The sequence below is a fragment of the Sitophilus oryzae genome, unplaced genomic scaffold (genome assembly GCF_002938485.1).
Source record: "Sitophilus oryzae breed Bouriz unplaced genomic scaffold, Soryzae_2.0 scaffold_1060_pilon_pilon, whole genome shotgun sequence".
NCBI classification, from domain to species: domain Eukaryota; kingdom Metazoa; phylum Arthropoda; class Insecta; order Coleoptera; family Curculionidae; genus Sitophilus; species Sitophilus oryzae.
Window position 1 is genome coordinate 1,317,241 of NW_022145683.1, and position 22,829 is coordinate 1,340,069.

Consider the following 22,829-nt stretch of genomic DNA (forward strand, 5'->3'; position numbering starts at 1 on the left):
AGCAAATATGACACATGACAGTGGTTATGTCAATTTCATGTCAATTACAGAAATCTGCAATTGATTAATTACACCGGTGTAAAATAGATCGAAAAAATTATATTTCAGTTTCCCAATAATAGGTAGTACTTTAGACGTTTCTATAAAACGAATTCTTTATTTAAGTATTTGATGGTATAAATCATAGATGGCAATAAAACAGTAATAAATCTAATCCTTACTAGATGGCACCACATACAAATGATGAATTAAATAGAATTCTTTTTAAAGTTACTTATTCCCTGAGTTCACAGATGGGAAAACAAGCGAAATTTATGAAAGCTAATGACACTTGCGGAGAGATGGCGCAGCAATCGTTATTTGTATGTTTAGTTGCCTCAATACTATTATTTTATAAAATTTGATTTAAAAATAAAAAAAATTAAAAATTAAAAATAGGAGTGAAAAGTTAAATAGTAATCTTCATAATTTTTCCTTATAGATTACTATATTTTTCCTTTTTTTTTTCTCTAATTCATTTGCTACTGATTTTTAGTTAATCATTCTGTTTTAATTATGAGGCAAAGGTATTTTTGAAATGTATATGCTTTGAAAAAAACTTTTGGAATTGGAAAACTGTAGAAAATACCGACAGAGAAATATTCAATTTTAAAAATTCTTTCTACGGATGCTATTCATTGAAATTTTATATTCACCATTTTTGTGAATGAAGTAAAGAAAATTTAAAAAAGAGCATGTTTTTGAAGTGTGCTACAATTATTAAAAATAAACTTCGTAAAATGACAGTGCTGTTATCAGAATATTATAATTTATTTTACCTTTCCGGTGTTTTGTGAAGCCACTACAGGGTAGCGCCTCTCATACGACACGGTGGCTCCAAGAAGGACAGTTTGAATTGAAATAAATTTTGTGAGATGTACAAAGGTATCTCCTTGGTATCCCCAAAAATTTTTTTTTTGTAATGGGACACTATATATTAATTGATTTTCGAATTCCAGAAAAAAATAAGCGCAATTTCATAAAATAAGCATATGATTAAAATGTAAGGTTTTCGCGACATATACTATCGGACAAAAGTAGAACGACAAAGTTCATTTTTATTCATGTTTGAATAAAAAAAAATATTAGGTTGTGATTTTCGACTATGTTTACTAAAGCACTATCCTTACACTAAAAGTAATATTTTACAAAATTTTGGTGTCCTTTTAATCGTTTAAAAATGGTAAATAATAATGATTATAAAAATTGATGAGAATGGAGGCGACAAAAGTAGAGCAACAAATTGTATTCAACAGATTTTATTGTGTCTTATTTCAACAAAAAATATTTACCACATTTAAGAACAATAATAATTGAAAGTAATATATTAGTAATTGATAGAATATCCATTATTATTAATAACTTGCTTACAACGGCGTGGCATTGAAGCAATCACTTCTGAATGACATTTTCGGGAAGATTTGTCCGTCCAAACTTCATTAATTTTATCTATCAAGGATTGTTTATTTGGAAACATTTGGGTACGAATACGACGTTCTACTTCTTCCCAGAGATTTTCAATGGGGTTAAGGCTTGGGGATTGTGCTGGCCATTGCAAAACTCGAACGTCATTTTCCCTAAACCACTGTTGAACAACTTGTGAAGAGTGTTTTGGATCGTTGTCTGGCTGGAAAATAAAACGCAGTGGCATTTCCCATTTTGCATAAGGAAGCATAACATTCTGCATGATATCCCTATAAACAAATCGGTCCATCGTGTCATTAATAAAGTGTATAAGGCCTGTCCCATTCCATGAGAAACAACCCCATAAAAATACACTGCCTTTGCCGTGTTTAATTGTAAGTGTTACGTATTTAGGATTAAACCTTGTATTGACTGGTCGCCTCACACGTCTCATTCCATCAGAATTGAATATTTTGTAGCGCGTTTCATCACTGAACAAAACTTTTTTCCAGTCATTGACGGTCCAGTTTAAATGCCGACGTGCGAATGCCAACCTTGCTGCTCTATTTCTTTCCGAAACTAACGGCTTTTTAGCTGGACGTCTACTACATAAATTTGCATCTACTAATCTTCATTGTACTGTTCGTATACCAACCGTAATTTCTGGAATTTCGGCAATAATTCTAGGTGCGGACTTCCAAGGATCATTTTGAGCAATTGTTTTGATGCGTTTGTCGGTCATTACTGTTGTTTTCTTTCTCTGCTTTGGCCTCCCGATTTTGGCAACTTTTATAAGTGTCCCCTGTCATTATACGATGAAATTATTTTAGGTACACTGTACCGAGGTAACACAAACTGTCTTGAAATATCGGCTTGTTTGTTACCTTTCAGGCTTTCATGAATGCATTCACAACTCTTTGCTTCAAGTCTTTTGAAATTGGAATTCCTCTTGGCATGAATAATCCAGCATAGAAACATTTTAAAAAACATAAAATAAACCTCGCACAATTATTTTGGCCTTTACTTTTGTTAAAACTCTTCTTTGGAATGTTGCTCTACTTTTGACGCGTTACTAAGCATTTAAAACTAAATGTCAAAATAAATTCATTTGTTTTATTAGTAAAAATGATTGCTGTCATGGATACTCATAGCCTACTTCGTAGTTTTTAAATTTATTGTATTTGTATACAGTACGTCTGTCCGTTCTGAGGCTACGGGGTATCCGTGAGAGGGGAAACGATATTCTCTCGATGTTTTTCGTAAATAATTAGACGATGCGTTCCATCAATAAAAATTCGACAAATTTGCAAGTAGCCAATAAAATGAGTGGGCGGAGCGATTTGCGGTGACGAACTGTACATTGTCATGCGTGTATAATTAAAAATTGCGATTTGCAAATATTTCTCGAAGTGTTGCTCTACTTTTGTCCGATAGTGTATTTGGCATTTTCTAAAAATGAAGAATATATTTTAAATTTCAATAATAGCTACCTACATTGGAATTTACCCGGTATAGCTTATAATATGTAATTAAAAATATTCATTGTACCATATGATCGAATAAAACGCCGTCAGCGATGCTTATGAAATGACAATCGATGACATTTCCCATATAAATTTACATATAAAATGACAGCGATCTTCATTTCATAGCCATCGCTGACGCCGTGTATATTCGATCGTACGGTACTTTAAATCAAATTAAAACTTGACCTGAAAAGTTATACAGGGCCAGACAAAATTAATACTGAACATTGACCACTTTTAAAAGCAAGTTACTCTTTTATTTTAAATGGAACGCCCAGTATAATATTCCGATATTTAATGAAGAATGCTTATGTCTCTTAAAAATACTATTAAGATTGCAACTCACCTAAAATAAATTAATGTATATTTAATATCAATTAAACTTTTAGTTACGTAATCGAGTGCGCGATTTTTAAATTCATTGTTGCCAACCATGGACATATTCGGCGCCGCGCTGACTAAGTGGAATTTAAATTTCGCGCTGGGGATTCTGGTGGTAGCTCTGCTGTAAAAAAATCAAGTGTGCCGCGTTTATTTATTTATTTCCTGATATTGTCAGATTTCAGTTTGAGAAAAATGAATAAAAATATTAATTTTTTTGTTCTTCCGAAGAAATTACATGACCAAATTCCTATTTATCAAAACGAAAATAACTACCTAAACACTCTTGAAACTTTATATTCTTCTTATTGTTCAATTTGTAGCTGAAATTCGCTGAGCGATAGCAATAATAATGTCCGGCTTTATTGCTCCTGTCACTTTAACTGTTCGGACTCTGATTTTATGTCGATGCGTCCCATTTGATTGGAGACAGGTTTTATAGCGAAAAGGCCAGACGTAGAAATAAAAATCGCCAAGACAATGTAAGGACTAACGCAGTAAATTCTAGTAAAAATAATACTAAAAAATATATTTTTTATAATTTAAATGTAAATGTATAGTTTTCAGATATATCTGTATAGGCAGTAGTTGTTATGAAATTGAGCCATTAAAAAATTATCCTAAATCATTTTTTTCAAATGAACACCAACCTTTTTTATTTCACTAGTGAAAAGGTTTTTCAATCCGGAAGTGCCGCCATATTGAAAATATTTTTAATCGATAGATCTCTTTGCAAAACCGTGATGTGCAAAAAATTTCCGATCTAGATATTGTAGTTCTTTGGAAACTTCTAATTTACTAATCTTCTAATTTAATTCTATATTACCGATTAGGTATTATAAATTATAATTTTCCTAGATTATTAATTATTAAATTGCTTTCATTGTTTAATTAATTTAACCATAGCTTTAATCTATTTTGTAAATACATAATTAAATTTACATAAATATTATTAAATTATAATCTAATCCTTTTATAAAAAAAGAACCAAACAAGTTTATATTTATATGTTTATTTATAAATATATTTACAATACAAATATGTGCACAACAAATATAAAATATGTAAAATAGCATACATAAAAATAAATATTTTTATATATTATATCTCTGCAATATATATATACATACTAATATTCAAGACAAAGTTTTTAAAATACATTTAAATACTAATAAGGGGCATATATTTTTAATTGTTCAGAGTGTCATATGCAGGTGCTGAAAAGAAATATTAAAAAAATAGTATTAAAATTCCATATGATCGAAAAAAAAAACGGTGTAATAGTGATTCATAGTCATAAAATATAAATTCAAAGACAACTATAACGCTGTTTTTTTTATCATCATGCTAAATGCCTAAAATTTCTAAACTTACGTTGATCAAATCTGTTGTAACCTGGATCGCCTTCAAATTGTTGTTTTTCACCTAAAAAAATAACTTATTTTATATCCAACCTGTAGTTTTTATATAAATTTTAAAAAACAAATGATAAACCGGGTGCGTCTCTAAAACTTTTTTATTTTTTTAGATAAAAAACGAGATTTGGTATGTTAGTATATGAAATAAATTAGGATTGATTGACGTATTCAGTTGTTTTCGGTCAATTCCAAAGAATATACTATGGAGGGCTTAAAAAAGGAGATTTATCGGCAATGGGCAAATTTGAAATTTCTGTCCCCACTTTTAAGCAGCTTCCTCGGTTTGACAGCAGAGGCACTGCGATCGACTGGGATACTACATTTTCATTGTTAGTATACGATTTAATTGTGTTTTTAATAAAATTTATAGTTAATTTATTATTAAATCTTATTTTTTACACAAATTCAACAATACTAATAACAAGTATCGTTGTGATGTGTAAAAATAAGATTTAACTTCAATATAATTATACAATTATTAAATAAAATTAAAGCCAAACATGTGTAAATATTATTTATTATTTAAAGATTTTAATTATAAGTCAAATATTTAAACATCGTTTATTATAATAAAACAAGACCAACGTAATACGCCCAAAATTTTGTAAATGGAGTAAATATAAATAGGTACTTAAATGGAGTAAATATAAATAGGTACTTTGATAATTATTTTTGATAATATTATGATTGGCGCTATGACAACGACAATATTTTTTGAGAATTTGACAATAATATGACAATGGCCGTTGGAAACTATGGAAACTACAAAAAAATCTGATTGAACGCCATCTGGCAATAACTAGTAGCAACTTTTTAACCTAAAAATTAATTGCACTACCACCTAGCGCCCGAGGCTGGAACTATTTTATTCGAAATTTCCGTGGAAACGATGGAACCGCTTTTGCTATTTCACTTTCCTGCCCCTGGTCAATTCCTGTTTCACCAGAAATGACTACAACTTTTGATTTTTAAATGGCACCCTCAATATTTTTTTACTTTATTCAATAGCAAATGATACTCTAAATCGAATGACATATATCATATGTCAACTTTTTACATATTCCCTCAAAAACAAATTGCATTTTAAATTTCACTAATTTTTAATCAAAAATCTTTAAAAACACTAATTTTTAATCAAGGAGCCTTGGAAAAATAGATTTGATCGTTTAATGTTTTTAGTGTCTTGTCCTGGCCAGTTAAAAGATGTCCAAATCGTATTTTTAATCATTATCTCAATGTTTTCAAATGGAACGAGGGTGGCTCATTAGTATATTTAGAAAAGGCATTTTTTTTACGATAATTTGATACCACACATTCGATATTTTGAGTCAAATTGTCGTTATGAACCGCAGGTTACAATTTCAAATAAACCATATGCGAAAATGTCAAAAGTTGACGTATGATATGTCATTCTATTCAGAGTGTCATTTTCTATAGAATAAAGTAAAATAATACCGAGGGTGCCATTTAAAAATCAAAAGTTGTAGTCATTTCCGGTGAAACCGGAAGTGACCAAAAACAATTGAATATGTCAATCAATCCTAATCTATGTCATTTACTAACATATCAAATATCGTTGTTTTATCTGAAAAAATAAAAAAGTTATAGGGGTAAGCCACTTTTGAGACGCACCCGGTATATCATCGATTCTCGTTTCCAAGGCAACTGTGATATTGTTCTTTTTTCAATTTTAAATTTGACAGAGAGGTGACAACTTACTTATTGGCGGAGCTGTCGGATTGGGTCCTGCAGTCCATCCCATATCAGGATACAAATTTCCTTGAGTCGAGTATGGAGCTCCAGCATTTTGTGCAGCCAACGGTATATGACCCACTTTCGGCGTCATATTAATCTCGAGATTCTTATGCATGGACGGTAATTTCGTTATGGCCTGTAATTTATTTTAAAATATCATAAAATACCTCAAAATGTTTATACAAAATAGTCTACCTTGTATCTATATTCAACGGCAAATAGTCTGCATTGTGCAAAATTTGGCAACTCCACATTTGGACGTAAAGTAACATTAAATAGATAGGTGTTCTCTCCATGTGCACCTAAACCAACATCTTTTAAATCCACCAAAATCAGTGAGTCTTCTTTTTCCTCTTTGTTAGGTTCTGTCACTTTATATGTCAAAATCTGAATAATAAAACAGGGTAAGTGTGCATCCACATTATCCTAGAAAAAGCGGATTGGCGTATCGGCGTAACGACCTTGAAACGATTTCCAGTAATTCTATTACCTGAAAAATTCATCTGTCAAAAATTTCAGCCAATAGATTTACTGGAAATCAGGGGCGGATACAGGAATTTATTTTAGGGGGGGCCCAAAATAAAAGTAATGTAGAATATGCTTTTTAGAGCGCCATTTTTTACAAAAAAGCCTAATATTTAACACAATTTACAAATTTTAGGGGGGCCCGGGCCCCTTCTCTGTATCCGCCACTGCTGGAAATCGTTTCAAGGTTGTTACGCCGATCCGCTTTTTCTAGGATAACGTGGATGCACCCTGAGCCTTAAATAAGTGCAAATATTTTCTGGGTGGTATATTTCGGCCCCAGGAATATGTCTATGAGTTTTTTTTTCGCAAAAAAGAGATGCTGAAAATCGTGCATTTATTTGAAATTTACCTGTATATTTTCGAAAACTTTTTAGAACTGCCTTCACCGCATATTTTCCCAGTGTATAATTTTATAGAAAAAAAAACGGTAGCTCTCAAAATTTTTTAAAAATAAATACAGGGTGAATCTTAAATAAGTGCAAATATTTCTAGGGGTAGTATATTTCGACCTCAGAAACACGTCTACGATTTATTTTTAAAACATTTGGAATTTTGTGAAAAATTTTAATTTTTTAAAATTTTTACAAAAAACATTGTATCTTCATAAAATGGCAACACAGATAGTAGATTAAATTTACAAGAAAGAAAAATCAGAAAAGATTCAGTGGTTCTCAAAATTTAACAATTTTTTTTTAATTTTCAAAGTAAAATACCTCGGTTTTTGGACTTATTTGAAAAATAATTTTCGATTTTCTTTAATCGAGATCTACGAGCACTGAAAATATTTGCACTTATTTAAGACTTTTCTATTTTTCTATCTTTCTATTTCTCTCAAAAATGAAGTAAAAAAGAAGTATGGGAAAAAACGGCGTTTAAAATCACGATCGCTGTCATTTGGAGACTGTTTTTGATCGTTATTGCCAAGCCAACTTGAACCAGGTATTTTAAAACCTTTAGAGCTTTACATTTTTCAGATTTCATTCAGAAAACTTGCGAATAACTTCATTTAATTAGAATTTGTTTGTGTAATAATCATAGACAAAGTAATAATGTAGAAATAAAAAAATATATTTCTTTAAGTATTGTGTCTAAAATAGAAGTGAACAATCAGTGACAAAATTACAAATTTTATTTGACACTTGTCAAAAGTCAAAGTAGAAAAAGTAGCTGTGGCAACAGTGCGACGTGCATTCGTCAAATACCTACTTTGATGACGTGCATGCTAATTTGCTTTTATTTGTTTTTCTATACCTGTTTTAGCTCTAGGCTAACTCCTTCGACATTGGTATTTGACATGTTGGTTAAACTGACTTTAACTTCGACATGTTCTCCGGGAATTAGTGTTTTTTTAGGCAACTCAACGTCCATTGTAACTGGACCTTGTGCACAGCACCAACAACACAGAGTTTTTTCATCCGAATATGAACTAGGTTGCTAAAAGAATAGAATATAATTTATAAATCCCTACTAAACAGAGATAAAATATATATTATAATTACTAGATCTGTAGCTGAAGCAATAGTATTCAAATCAATTGGTGAGTTAACTACAATCACCATATTATCTTCGAAATCAAGTGCCATAGGTCTGTCAACTGTAGCTGTTATTTTATATGACACTGTACCCTTTTCACTGTGATAGGTACTGGGAATATTCTGTGGTAGTTGGATATTAAACGGGTAAATATGCTGTCCCGAAGAAAGGTTTACTTTGGCATTTTCTATATAAACGACATAAGCAAACACAATCTATTCATACACAGATAGGATATTACTTACGATCTCCATAAAGCCATTGCTTCAGAGAAAACACCTCGTTGTCCCCTTGAAACTGAGTGGTTCTAGATTTTTGCTCTCTTGCATCGTTGTCGTAGTAAGATTCACTCCCCAGCCATTCAGTATGTTCGTTACAAGAAAGTGTTACTCTAACACCTACAACAAAGTGTATATTTCACGTAAAATACGAACATAAATACTGTTATATACCTCTTAAAGTTGTGTCGCTATTTAATTGTATTATAACTTGTCCTTGAATGGTATTTCCAGGAAAATATTGGCCAGTATAGTTGTCGAGATTTATTTTGCACTGAACCATTTTTATCTGCAATTAAATACGTAACAGGATATTGGTAACAATTACCTTTAACTTTTGGGTATTTATTTTTCCTTTAAATACAATTAGAAATTTACTCAAGATGTTTTTATTTACTAAAATCACAATCGCAGTTGTGCGGAAATGCATCAGCTGATTTTCTAACCTCAAATTTATACCAAAACAATACAAGCAGACGTCAAATTTTACCCGCTTTTGAACCTTTTTAAACCAGGTATTTTATTTTTTAAAAAGTTATGCTATTTAAAAGTAATAGCTTTGTAATAGGCAGGTAATAGTAAAAAAATATAACAATAAAAGCGAATTTATTAGGTCTTACCACGTACCAGCACCTTAAACTAGCAAAAATATATGCAATGAAACGTCTAAACAACTCAGAATCCTGATTATTGAGGATTTTTCTGTATAATTTTATATGAGAAGGTCATTTAATTATATTCACAGATTATATTTATTGTACCGTGCGTATGGTTAGATCATCGCTAGACGAGTTTGTTTTTAGAGTTTTGTGGAATGTTATGTTATATAACGGAATATTAATTTGAATTATTGATGTTTTTTTATAGGACTGGATTTCAGATTTTTGATCAGCCAGAATTTTTTAATGTCTAATCGGTGGTCTGATTTTTACAAGATTTTTACCGTACCTATGATCGAAAAAAAAGGGGTCAGCGATAGCTATGAAATAAAGATATGATGAAGATCACTGTCATTTTAATAAGTTTAAATGTGGGAAATGTCATGGATCGTCATTTCCCAGCGACAGGACGCCGTTTTTTTTATCATAAGGTACCTCTGATCATATAATATATCGAAAAAACCAAAGGAAACAAAACGGCGTCAGCGATAGCTATGAAATGACGATCGCTGTCATTTTATATGTAAAATTATATGGGGAAGGTTATCGATGTTCATTTCCCAGCCAAATGGACGCCGTTTTTTTTTTTCATTATACGGTCAGGGACGCGCCAAGTATTTTCGGCTCCGTCGTGCGAAATAAGGGTAAACTTATTATTTCTCCAAAATTATAATATTAAGCCAAAATTTTCATGACCAGCGGCGCGACGCCGGCGGCGGCGCTCGATATTGGTGGATAATAAAGTGGATAATATATTTTTACTACTGGTGTTCATAGAGAAGTATTATTTAAATTTTTTATGTTAATTTGTTGATAAGTTCTAAAAAATGGTTTTATTATTTTTTAAATTCAGTGACCGCAGGCGCCTTTAGCGCTTTGGCGCCGTCGTGCGCTGCACGACCTTGCCCATATGGATGGCGCGTCCCTGTATACGGCATAGGTGACATAATATAGATAGGTAATAAGATTAGCTCTTCTTTACACCATAATAGTATACAGAGCGGACAAATGACGGAGAAAATCCAGACGTCGCAAAAAGAAAGTATAAATTTATTTATGAACTTTTATAGGACGCAAATAGCACCGGAATCAACAAAATATAAACCAAAAAAACATTCACTGTCCGGTAGTAGGTACACCAAAAGCGAAAAATTTGAGCGCCAAAATACCGGGTGCGTCTCAAAAGTGGCTCACCCCCTATAACTTTTTTATTTTTTCAGATAAAACAACGATATTTCGTATGTTATTAGTATATGACATAAATTGGGACTGATTGACGTATTCAATTGTTTTCGGTCACTTCCGCTACAACTTTTGATTTTTAAATGACACCCTCGGTATTTTTGACTTTATTCGATAGAAAGTGGTACTCTGAATCAAATGACACATCAACTTGTGACATTTTGGCATATGGTTTATTTGCTGTCTTCATTCACGCAGTTGAGCAGCTCTGGACTGTTCAAGAACGCGATACTCTCACTCCATTCAATTGAGTCATAAAGTTTCAGAACTGTTCTGCGCCATATGGCGGCACGAGGCTATCGCGCACAGCTCCTTTCAGAACCGTTCTCGAGTAGCTCCAGGGCGTAAAACCCGGAACTCGAAGTTCGCGAATGGAGGACAGCAATTTGAAATAATAACATGCGGTTCATAACGACAATTTGGCTCAAAATACCAAGTGTGTGGTATCAAATTATTCGTAAAAAACTGCTTTTTCAAAATATGCTAATGAGCCAACCTCGTTCCATTTGAAAAAATTGAGATATGATTAAAAATACGATTTGGGCATCTTTTAACCGACCAGAACAAGACACTAAAAACATTAGACGATCAAATCTATTTTTCTAACGCTCCTTGATTAAAAATTAGTGTTTTTAACACAGCCATGGCACTCTAGATTGAAATTTTAAATACAATTTGTTTTTGAGTGCCTATGTCAAAAATTGACATAAGATATGTCATTCGATTTAGAGTGTCATTTTCTATCGAATAAAGTAAAAAAATACCGAGGGTGCCACTTAAAAATCAAAAGTTGTAGTTATTTCCGGTGAAACCGGAAGTGACCGAAAACAATTGAATACGTCAATCAATCCCAATTTATGTCATATATTAATATACCAAATCTCGTTGTTTTATCTGAAAAAATAAAAAAGTTATAGGGGGTGAGCCACTTTTGAGACGCACCCGGTATAGAAACGGATACATTCGAACATGCGTTGGTTAAGTAGAGCTGTAGCATCGTAGAAACTAAAATATTCAATATAGTCGTGTCAAAGTGTTTGTGGCGCTAAACTGTATTGCTGGTGGCCTACATTGTCGCAACGTGTCAAGAAACATGGCGAATTCACCAAAAAGTAAAAGACATTTTTAGGCGCCATCTCTTAATCAAGTCGACAAGTAAGCCAATTAGACAATAGAATTTACTGGTAGATGGCGGAAAAGTATCGAAAATTACAGTAGGTTCGAGAAACAGTCAGTAGGGGTATATAAAGGCCCGCGCTTGGCAGTTGGACCAGTTTTTGAATTTGATAATACCGCGTTTAAAATTGTGAATCGGACAATTTGGCGAAGGAATTTTATAAGTAGTTAATTGTGTATTATATTAGTATTAATTGTGTGTAAATTAAGTGAAAAATAAATTAGTTAAGTATTTTATAGTGAGTTTAAATTAGTGGACCCACGGAATCCGTAACAATAGTAACTGAGAAATTAATTCAACTGTCACTTGGTGATTTTTAGTTTTTTTCTTGTATGTATCTATCTTATTAAGATCATTTTTAAATTTATTTTACATAGGCGTATGTATACTATTCGGTCGGTAATAAATTTATTATATTAAAACAAAAAGGCCTATCTCTAGTAAACAATTAAAAATAAATTATTTATTAGAATTTACGCTCAATTTATCTTTAGAACGTTTCCTCAAGGTTTCCGTTTAAGTGTTAATACAAAAACAATATTAAAAAATTAAAGACTTTACATTTTTTATTGGCCAAATAAAGTAAGCGATTTTCTTTAAATTGCTCTCCTGAAAAGTAGCAAAAATCGAGATTCTTCGAGAATTCGATACGCCTTTTCGTTATAAAGCCGACGATATGTCCTAAAATGCTTAGTTCTGAAGATACAGGTTGTAGAAATTTAATTTTTATTTCGATTTTTTCTAAATAATTTCTAAAGTAACTGCAATATTTGGATGAAAATTGGGGTCTGGGAGTTTTTTGACATGAGAAATTTGATTTTGATGTCAGTATGACTCCTATTTGTAGGGAGCGCCACCTACATGTGTTTTAACTGTTTTGAAGAGTAATAACTTTTCTCGTCCATACCTGTATAAAACTACTGAGTGAAAAATATATGTACATTTCCGTGACTTTTTACGTAAAAAATGTTTCTTGGTAAATTCGCTATGAGCAACTGTTCTCAACATATTTAGAATGAAATTATTGTAAATACATTTCGTTATTGACAAAAAATAAACACGTTGAGTAAATAGTTATTTGACTGAAATTATAAATTTGGGAAAATTTTATATTTTTAAATTAATCATAACATTTTCTGCGAAAAAATGTTGATTTTTGTTAAACTTTTGGCACAAAATCATTTCAAATTTATGATTTCAGTCTAATAACTATTTAGTTAATATGTTTAATTTATGTCAATGATGATAGGTATTGATAATTTCGATTCCAAATATCTCGAGAACCATATTATTCGTAGCGATTTTTACCAAGAGATATTTTTTACATAAAAAATGTCGTAAATGTTTATTTTTTACTCGGTAGTTTTATACAGGTACGGTCGAAATGTTATTACTCTTTAAACCAGTTAAAAAATATGTATGTGGCGGCCTCTGCAAATAGGAGTGATATTGACATCAAAATCAAATTTATCACGTCAAAAAACTCCCAGACACCAATTTTCATCAAAATATTGACGTAACTTCATAAATTATTTGGAAAAGATCGAAATAAAAATGAAACTTCTACACCCTGTATCTCCGAAACTAAGCATTTTAGAACATACATTTATACGAACTTTTTTACTTATTTTTATCTGCAGAATATGCTGCCGAAGTTCTCGGAATACAGTTCGGACCACCCTGTATATCTGGACCAAAATGTCCTTTTTCAAAAGCTCTTTTTAAGCTCCAATCCCGTTACAAGCCCCGCCGCGTATCAATTGCGGAAAAGATTAAAAACCCAATAAACCGCAAATTATTAACTGTTCCAGTAGAGGGCGCTACGCCGCGCGCGATTATATTTAAATGCTCCGTGATTTAGGGGCCGCGAGCTGGATTATAATAATATACTGGTCGTCCGAAGAGTGGCCGGTATAATCGTTTTATCCGTGTCTGCCCGGCGTCCATAAATTGGCCGCGAAGCGACGGGCCACAGGCCGGGGTCAGCCAATGGTCAGCGCAGTGTCTCCGTATCGTGTATAAACAGTCCGGGACCAATATATTCGGATATTTGACGTTTAGCCTTTTGCAATCGTGATACATTACCTGCAGGTTGAGTTTTCTAGTACAATATACCTTCTGAGCAGTGGCGGTTCGTGAGTATATAAGAAGGTGAGGCTACACAAAAAAAGTAAACTGCAGCACTATGGGTTCAGGGGAACATCTATCGAAGTATTTGAGCAACAGAAGTCAACTTGTGAGGGTGGATACAACGTTGTCTTCTAGCAAGCCAATAAAATGTGGAGTATCACAAGGCTCAGTGCTAGGCCCTATTTTGTTTCTTCTTTTTATTAACGACATTGCTAACATAAACATCAGTGGTAAAAGATGTCTTTTTGCGGACGACACTAGCTTCACTTGGAGCAACAAGGACGTCACGGCATTTTAGAGGATTATATCAAATGACTTAATCACCATTAAATCTTGGTGCGATTCAAACCTCCTGAGTCTCAACATTTCTAAAACTAAAGCTTTGTCGTATAAAAACTCGCTGCAGCCTTTTGTACTTAACAACACCACCAATGACGTCGTAAAATCTGTAAAATTCTTAGGGCTTGTTTTAGACAATTCTCTGAAATGGGACATGTATATCGACGCTTTGTCTGTTTTGCATTAAGATCTATTTCTAAGGAGCTTTTTTAACTTGTCAGTGGCTAAAACTGTTTATTATGCACTTTTTGAGTCGCACCTTAGATATGCCCTTCCATTCTGGGGTACGTGTTGTGCGACTCAATTTGACCGCTTAAGCTCCACAAGAGAGCTGTTCGATATTCACTGGGACTAGACAGCAGAACTCATTGCCAGGACTTTGCCAGGAAAATTAAAAATATTAGCTCTTCCTTCCTTGTTCATATTTGAATCCGTTTGCCTAATACGTAAGCATGTTTGCCTAATATGTAAGCTTCTCAAGAAAGGCCATCTCACACTTATCCACTCAGGAACGCGGAGCAAGATCTTTATCTACCTACCCCACGCTCAGAGTTAGTTAAAAGTTCAATGTTATACAACTCGAAAAAAATGCACAATCACCTGCCATTTGAAACCAAATCCATAACATCATTTTCTTCATTTCGCAAAGCATTGAAATCTTATTTACTAGACAAGGCTTTCTACGCCGCAAATGACTTATATTTTGATGATCGAATTTGATCTTGTAAACACTGGTCCAATATTTGCTATTACTGTATTTACTATAAATATAGTAAATATTTTTGAGTCTAATTTTTATTTTTTTATTCTTTGACATTGTAAACATTTATAAATGTTTATTTTAAACAATAAGACTGACAATGTAATTTGTATACTTGTTTTGTATTCTATCTTTTGTTTGTTTACTTTACCTTTGTCTACAAATTGTAAAATTTTTTGACAATAAAGGCTTTTATTTATTTACACGAGGTTAATAATTTTGTATAAATACGAATACATTTTCTCACCTATGAAGTATTATTCTGCGACGCGTTATCCTTTTTTTTAAATGGTACGAAAACTATACGGTTTAGTACCAAGAAAAGTTCTTAAGTACCTATTGCCTACCTTGCCTCTATCAATCATTATTGCGGAAAACTTGGACTCTTTAATATTTGTCTTTTTCAGTTTCATTTCGTTTTAGAAAAGTACTTTCAAGTACAGAAGGAATAATGGTATAAATAGTATTCATTTTAATGAAAACACTAAAATTCAATTCTCCTTCTCCAACTTTAAAATTGTCCAATTAAAACCAGAAACATACGGCAATGAATTCTTTACTTTCTCTATGGATACAACAGACTACCGCAAGCTGTTGCTAGGATGTTTTATTAATTTTAATTGTGTTTTTTAGCCATTGTGAATGATGGTAAACTAAAAAGTATAAAGTGTAATTGAAGCCAATATTTTATTCCACTAATTGGGAGGTTCTGAATTAAGCTTAAGATTAATTAATAATTCATTTAGATCTGACATTTATCACTTACTTTTTCCAGAAAATAGATATCTCTGCTAAGACAGGCATATTCTCTATCCCTAGACATAGATTAAAATGTTGTTTTAGGGGAACTCGGGGCACTAACTGGACACTGGACTGAGCGGTCTTCGCCATTAGAAGACGTTAATTTCAACGTGGATTGTCGTCTGTCTTAGGGTTCGACGGCCATATTGTTTTCTTGAATGACAGTTTGAAAGATTATCGGAACTTGAAGGAGATATAATTATTATTATTCTCGAGACGAGGGAATCTGAGAAGTTATGTAGGGGAAAGACGAGTAGAATGGACATATCTACAAAAGATTTTTTTTCTTTATTCTGAAAATATCTTTTTTATATTAATGGTAAAATTTCTTAAAGAAAATTTGTATCAAGTGCATACATGTTATTTATGAACATAATTAGTGATAGGAAAAACCCATAGACTTATAATAAAATTTTATTTTAAGTCTATGGAAATTTATCGGTTAAATTTCAATAATCGAGAACTCGAGTTTCAAGCGATCTAAATAATCGAGCGATCGCTTTAGCAAAATATCGCTCTTATTTAAAAATACGGTTTTTCGCGTTTTGTTGTACTCGTAACGCCAAGCAGCAAGTTGCGTGCGCAGAGCACATATTCTTTCGGTGATGAATGGCACCATACGTGTACAGGGTGGGTCAAATTCGACGCTTTTAAATGGAAACACCCTTTTCTATAGGAGATAGACGAAAACTAATATCGGTGTCTGGAGCTCAATTTTCAACAAAAACATGATGGTGAAAACCGCACATCAATATGTTACCGTTTCGGAGTTACGGGGTGTTTTTCAAAAATGTGCATTTTTAACAAATCGCTGTAACTTTTTTGCTATGGAAAATTCTGTATTTCTATGAAAACATTTCCAAAGCACCTTTTTACGTAGAATTTAATGGTTTAAGTATAATTTTTTTAAAATTAATAATTTAAGAGTTATCAACAGAAAATTTGATTTTTGTAAAATTTTATTTTTAATTAACTGAAAAGAATTTAAAATTGCCTTTCCAAAAATGTAGCACACTTGATATTTTGTTATAATCCCCTTCGAAATACAGAATTTTTAAAAGTTCGCCACTTTTAACTAGTAGGCTTTGGACCCCTTATTGATGATATACCTCTAAGGGAACTCGAAACCATATTTTTCCAGCAAGACGACGCACCGCCCCTGAACGCTGAAGTTATCAGCAAATTTTTGCAGCCAATTTCAAGAATAATTACATAGCTAACCAAGATCCCAGCCGTTGGTCGTCGAGGCCGCCTGACTTAGTGCCCATGGATCTAATCCTATGGATATATTTGCGGAAGAATAAAGTTTTCTTATTGGCTTATTCTTTTGTATAATCTAGACAAAAATTAGAAATACTTAGCAGATATGAGAGGGTATCTTTCACCCCCACTGAGTTAATGAATTCCGCGGGAAATGTTCAAAAACTGTCCCGTCTGTCCATAACAGAAGACGGTTGATATGTCGAACACTAAGGTCGAACACCTGTAGCAAAATCTCATGTCTTGGTTTGCTATTTATTTTTATTGTTATTAGGTATAGTTTAAATGTGTTGATGTTGGTTAAATATATTTTAAATTGTTATAAAATTCTGCATCTCTCATAGCAAATATTATTTTCGTTTTAATTGATGCTCACACTTTTTTGCATTACAGCCGGTGCTGTTCAAAGCCTACTGATTTAAAGCGGGCGAATTTTTATATACTCTATATCTCGAAGAGGAATCGAGCAAAATATCAAGTGTGTTATATTTTTGGAAAGGTAATTTTAAATTCTTTTCAATAAATTAAAAATATACAGGGTGTCCCATATAAAAAATCAAATTTTCTGTTGATAATTCTTAAATTATTATTTTTAAAAAAATTATACTTAAACCATTAAATTCTACGTAAAAAGGTGCTTTGGAAATGTTTTCATAAAAATGCAAAATTTTCCATAGCAAAAAAGTTACAGCGATTTGTTAAAAATGCATATTTTTGAAAAACACCCCGTAACTCCGAAACGGTAACAGATATCGATATGCGGTTTTCGCACTCACATTTTTGACAAAAATTGAGCTCCAGACACCAATATTAGTTTTTGTCTATCTCCTACAGAAAAGGGTGTTTCCATTTAAAAGCGTCGAACTTGACCCACCCTGTACATACAAGTAGCAAGCGACGAGCGATTCGCTTGATTTAGTTTATTTCAAAGTGTTGTCGATGTAGGTTGTAAAATTTTGTCTACGGGTTATTACCCAACCCTGTATCTAATTGTTTGAAAATTAGACACCAATGAGAACAAACCGCCCCAATCGATCACAGCGATGTTAACTGTATTCCGTACACGACAATTTCACCTTATAGCAGACAATCCGGGCACAATGGCTGCAATCAGAGGGGCCCGGATAATAGACAACACGCACAAATACAACCGCAACAATCGGCGATGGAGTCTGGAACGAGGTGCGGAATGCCGGAACGGAACAAGTCCAGTCTTTAACATGGGACAATCGTGCTATCGGTCGGCCCGGAATCGTCCTTTAATTAAATACCGATTCTGCTGGACATCTGGCGGAAACGACAGACGACAGATTATGAACGAGCGGCGTGCCACGTTCCGGTAGCTTTTACCAGAGATGTACAAGATACTTCAAAAAGTATCTGAAATATACAGAGTGTCCCAATATTCCGTGGACATAAAACTACTATACGTATTTATTACACAATACCTCAGTATAAGTCTTGATGTATTAGATATCCCAATAACAGAACAGGAAACAACGGCCTCCATAAAACAGCTTAAAAACAACAGTTGGCTGTGACGCGATTCCGGCGGAAATCTATAAGTGTGCAAATAAAGAATTTATTGGTCATCTTAAGGCTCTCTTTGATGTCATATGGGAAAGCGGAGAGGTACCTCAGGACTTTTGCAACGCGAATATAGTGAATATATTTAAGAACATAGGAAGTGGGTCAGACTTCGGAAACTACCGGGGAATTTCACTATTGGCTACCGGAGGAAAAATTCTTGCAAAAATTGTGTTAAACCGCCTGCACCGACACATAGAAAAAATCCTCCCCGAATCGCAAACGGGTTTTCGCACCAACCGCGGGATCATCAATTCCATATTCTTCGTCCGCCAACTACAGGAAAAAGTAAAATAGCAGCAGTGTAAATTTTATATTGCATTCATCGACCTAACAAAAGCCTTCGACTTTGTGAAAAGAGAAGCACTTTGGGCAATTATGAAAAGTTTGGGCTACCCAACAAATTTTTTACAGTGTGTAAAAGCCTCCATAACAACAAGTCCAGAGTGTTCCATCATGAATCACTGAGCAATCCCTTCCTGACAAATATAGGAGTTAGGCAAGGATGTGTCTTAGTGCTTCTTGCCATTATAGTGGACATCAAACTGCAGGAAAGAGGATAGGGCATTAGATACAGATATGACGGCGCCGGCGGTCTGTTCAACATAAAATACATAAAAAGGGCAAAAACACGTACAAAATTCATCACAGTACTTCAATACGCTGATAACTGCGCTCTAGTTGCAAAAACATTACAGCAACGGATTAGCAGCGCCTCAAGAGCATTCTGGAAATTAAAAGACAGGGTTTTCTACAATCATGACTTGAGCACAAAAACGAAACTTGCAGTGTATCGAGCAATAATAACCCCCACCATGTTATATGGAAGCGAAACCTGGATGCGGCGCCGGCGTACCGCGGACGCATTAAACAAGTTGCAATAGAGACATCTTAGACAACTCTTAAGAACCAAATGATCACACCATGTCTCAAAGATATTAGTCCTTGAAAAAACTAACTGCGAGAGTATTGGAGTCATTATTACAAAATCCCGCTTAAGATGGGCTGGTCACGTATGTAGACTACAAGGCCTATGATCTGTCCTCTCGGACTCAGTCTAATAAGTAGCCTTAGTCCAGTCTCGGTCTTGCACTCTTTTAATAGATTTTTACTAGAGGCATGCACTTTCTACATAGAAAATCTTTTTAAAAAAATGTATTTTAATAATTTAATGTAAACGAAACTGTAAAAAATACACACAGTTTGTCTGAGTTAGATTTTTTTATGAAAAATTAATGTATTAGTAATTTTCTCATTTTAGTTATTTTTATGGGCTCTAATCTTATTAAAATCTAAAATTGCTAGACTCTCTTTTCTGTTGAAACTCGATTCGAACATTAGTATGCTGGTCGTCAACAAATCCAAAGTGTTCGGAAATCGTTAATGCAACCATCTGCACGAAGCGATATTCGGAAATATTTATAAAAGTAGATCTGGTCGAAATGGCTTTATTTCGCAATGACGTTCGATGCATTTCTATGATAGTTTAAGCCCACGTCGCACCTATACATCCACACACATTTATCCATCAAAATGTGGGTAATTGTTACGATAATAATAATCAATAAAGCTTGAAATTGGGTGATCAAATTTGTATGGCTTATAATAGTAGCGCGGCAGAATAATAACATAACAGGTGAAACCTTGCACCCTGTTAAGTACACCCACCACACATGAACCTTTTATACAGGGGATGTGCGTGTAGGGCAGCTGACTAGAGTAGTAAAAAAATGATCGTTAGAAAAACTTGAGCGCGTCAGATTAATCTGCCTTAAGGCAAGATGAGTTAATTACATGCAGAAAAGTGTGCATTTAATTAATCTTCTGATTTAAGCGTGGTATAAGGAAATGGGAGAGTTACACAATTGGGCAAAAAAATCACCTGGATATTGTCGAACATGGCTATTTTTTTATTTTGAAGGAAATCATTCAAGAATCACGGGAATAACAAAATCTGCCGGTCTCCACAAGCCGAAGTAGCTAAATTCGTCAATAAAGTGTGGTGCTGAGAACTATGTATTTCTAAAAAATATGCCATGAGTTTTGGTCGCATCCAAATATTCAGTCTTTTGAATAGGAGCCTATTTAGGATTCATTTTTTGCTCATTTTCTACCCCTTTGTATGGTCACCCCCACCATGCAGATTAAACACAGAAACACCCAATAAGTATTTTTGTGTACCTTCTTTTATTTTTTTGAAAACCTGTACACACTCTCCTCCGCCAGTAAAAGAGCATACATCATATAACCTTTTTTCATTTTAGCACTAATATTTTCACAATATAATGCCCCAAAATTTAAAAAAATATATAACATTTTCAACATTTTTTTGCAAAAAAATATTTGGAAATTGTTCTGCTATTGAAATATGTACAGGGTGAGACTTAGATAAGTGTAAATATTTTTAGGAATATAATATTTTGACCCCTGGAACACGACTATGAGTTTTTTTCGCCAAAAAATATGTTGAAAATGGTGCATTTTGTTTTAAATTTTTAGAAACTGTATATTTTAGAAAACTTTTTAGAACTGCCTATTCATCGCAAATTTTCCCATGGTACAATTTCTTAATCTCTGATATTACAATGGTTACGGCTTTACTCTATGGTGAGTAAATCCGGTGACTCAATTTTTTTAAAAATAAGTTAATTTTAAATTTTAATTTAATTTTTTTATTCTATTTTAATTTAATTTTAACTTTAATAACTCGGTTATTTTGGACTTATATATATTGAAAAACGGCAAAGAGAAAATATGTTTCTTTGATCGAGATCTACTAGCCCTGAAAATATTTGTGCTTGTTTAAAGATTCTCCTTGTATCCCAAGTAACATTTTTAGACACAAAATCGAAACAAAATCTCTACTGATAAACATTGCAAAACAGTTTCTTCGCATATGTTTTGTAACATAAATCACTTTTTGTTTCGAAACATTTTACCAAAATATGGTTTCGCTACATTAATGTTACAAATTTTTCGAAACTTTTAAGAAACAGATGTGGCTCACATTTACAGACTTCGTACCCGTTTTGTGCCTTAAAAGTTTCCATAATTTATTTGATATACTGTCAAATATGAGAACATAACTGAAATTTTGCTGTGCAGTTTTTGCATTTAAGCATTAAGTTTTTATAGTACTATAATTAAAAAAGCAGAAGGAAGGACATATATGGTGAGTGCAAATACAGATATTTTTTTATGCGATTTTATAATTATTTATTATACGCATTACAAAGATGATTATTTGTTTTAGGAATAAATGTAATAACAGCAACAGCCACTACCCATACCCAACAGGAGATCGAAGAAAAATGTTAGCAGCAAACGTTTTTTTCTCTTTTTCCTCAATGGAATACATGTTTTTATATTTTAATTCTGTTATAATAAGTAAATAAAAATGTTTAAATCATTTTGACCAGAAGTTTTGATTGGCGTTGTTGACAGGTGACTAGTTAGAAATTTCTACACAGATAGCGCTAAATCGAAACATTTTGGAAACAAAGTTTCCATTTATTGTCGTTTCATTTTCGAGTTTCCCTCTTTTTAGACACAAAGATGATATAATGTAGATGATTTGTGGTCCGACTCCATGTAATTTTATAAAATAATGAATTAAAATTCCGCCATGTTGGCTGGTGATAGCGTTTTTAACTAAAAATACCTAGGTATATGTTTTTATCAGCTGTTGAGCTTATTTTAAACTCATAAGAACGCCTTCTACTTACATTAATTTATATATTTTTATTTTCAGAACTATGATAGATAAATCTATATTTCAAACAAAAATATTTTGTAGCAACAAATAATGACATACATATAGAAGGGACATTAAAAATATACAAGTACATTATTAAATTAAACAATGAATTTGCGACAGACATTTTTTGTGCGAGAAAACCTAAAAACAAAGATCTCAAGGCAAAAAAAAATTATAGCGGAGGTCGACATTGTTGATGGTTGCTTTCATTTTGAAATCTACACACAGACATAGACTATTTTTGTTTGGTATTTT

General features: G+C 32.9%; 1 protein-coding gene across 3 annotated transcripts; it reads right to left on the bottom strand.

The window, feature by feature from the left end:
• Nucleotides 1-4,372: 4,372 nt before the first annotated feature.
• LOC115877662 (arrestin domain-containing protein 3-like) lies at nt 4,373-15,549 on the bottom strand. 3 transcript variants are annotated; one of them, XM_030893927.1, is made up of 9 exons: nt 15,517-15,549; nt 9,037-9,151; nt 8,830-8,982; nt 8,551-8,771; nt 8,303-8,485; nt 6,719-6,910; nt 6,488-6,659; nt 4,725-4,775; nt 4,373-4,567 (listed from the first exon to the last, which is right to left on the bottom strand). In XM_030893927.1, the coding sequence occupies exons 1-9, from the start codon at nt 15,532-15,534 to the stop codon at nt 4,539-4,541; spliced, it is 1,134 nt and encodes a 377-aa protein (XP_030749787.1). In that variant the 5' UTR covers nt 15,535-15,549; the 3' UTR covers nt 4,373-4,538. The 3 variants fall into 3 exon arrangements, with proteins under 3 accessions (XP_030749787.1, XP_030749803.1, XP_030749796.1); XM_030893943.1 differs by lacking the exon at nt 15,517-15,549 and adding an exon at nt 9,490-9,590 and having other exon boundaries at nt 6,719-6,949; XM_030893936.1 differs by lacking the exon at nt 15,517-15,549 and adding an exon at nt 9,483-9,590 and having other exon boundaries at nt 6,719-6,949.
• Between the last annotated feature and the right edge of the window lie 7,280 nt (nt 15,550-22,829).

Excerpts from the sequence above, each read along its gene's own strand:
- LOC115877662 (XM_030893943.1), bottom strand. The coding sequence starts at position 9,145 with ATGGTTCAGTGCAAAATAAATCTCGACAACTATACTGGCCAATATTTT. Across the intron at positions 8,772-8,829 it reads GCAATGGCTTTATGGAGATC|AAAATGCCAAAGTAAACCTT; the intron begins GTAAGTAATATC and ends TCGTTTATATAG. Across the intron at positions 4,776-6,487 it reads TCCGACAGCTCCGCCAATAA|GTGAAAAACAACAATTTGAA; the intron begins GTAAGTTGTCAC and ends TTATTTTTTTAG.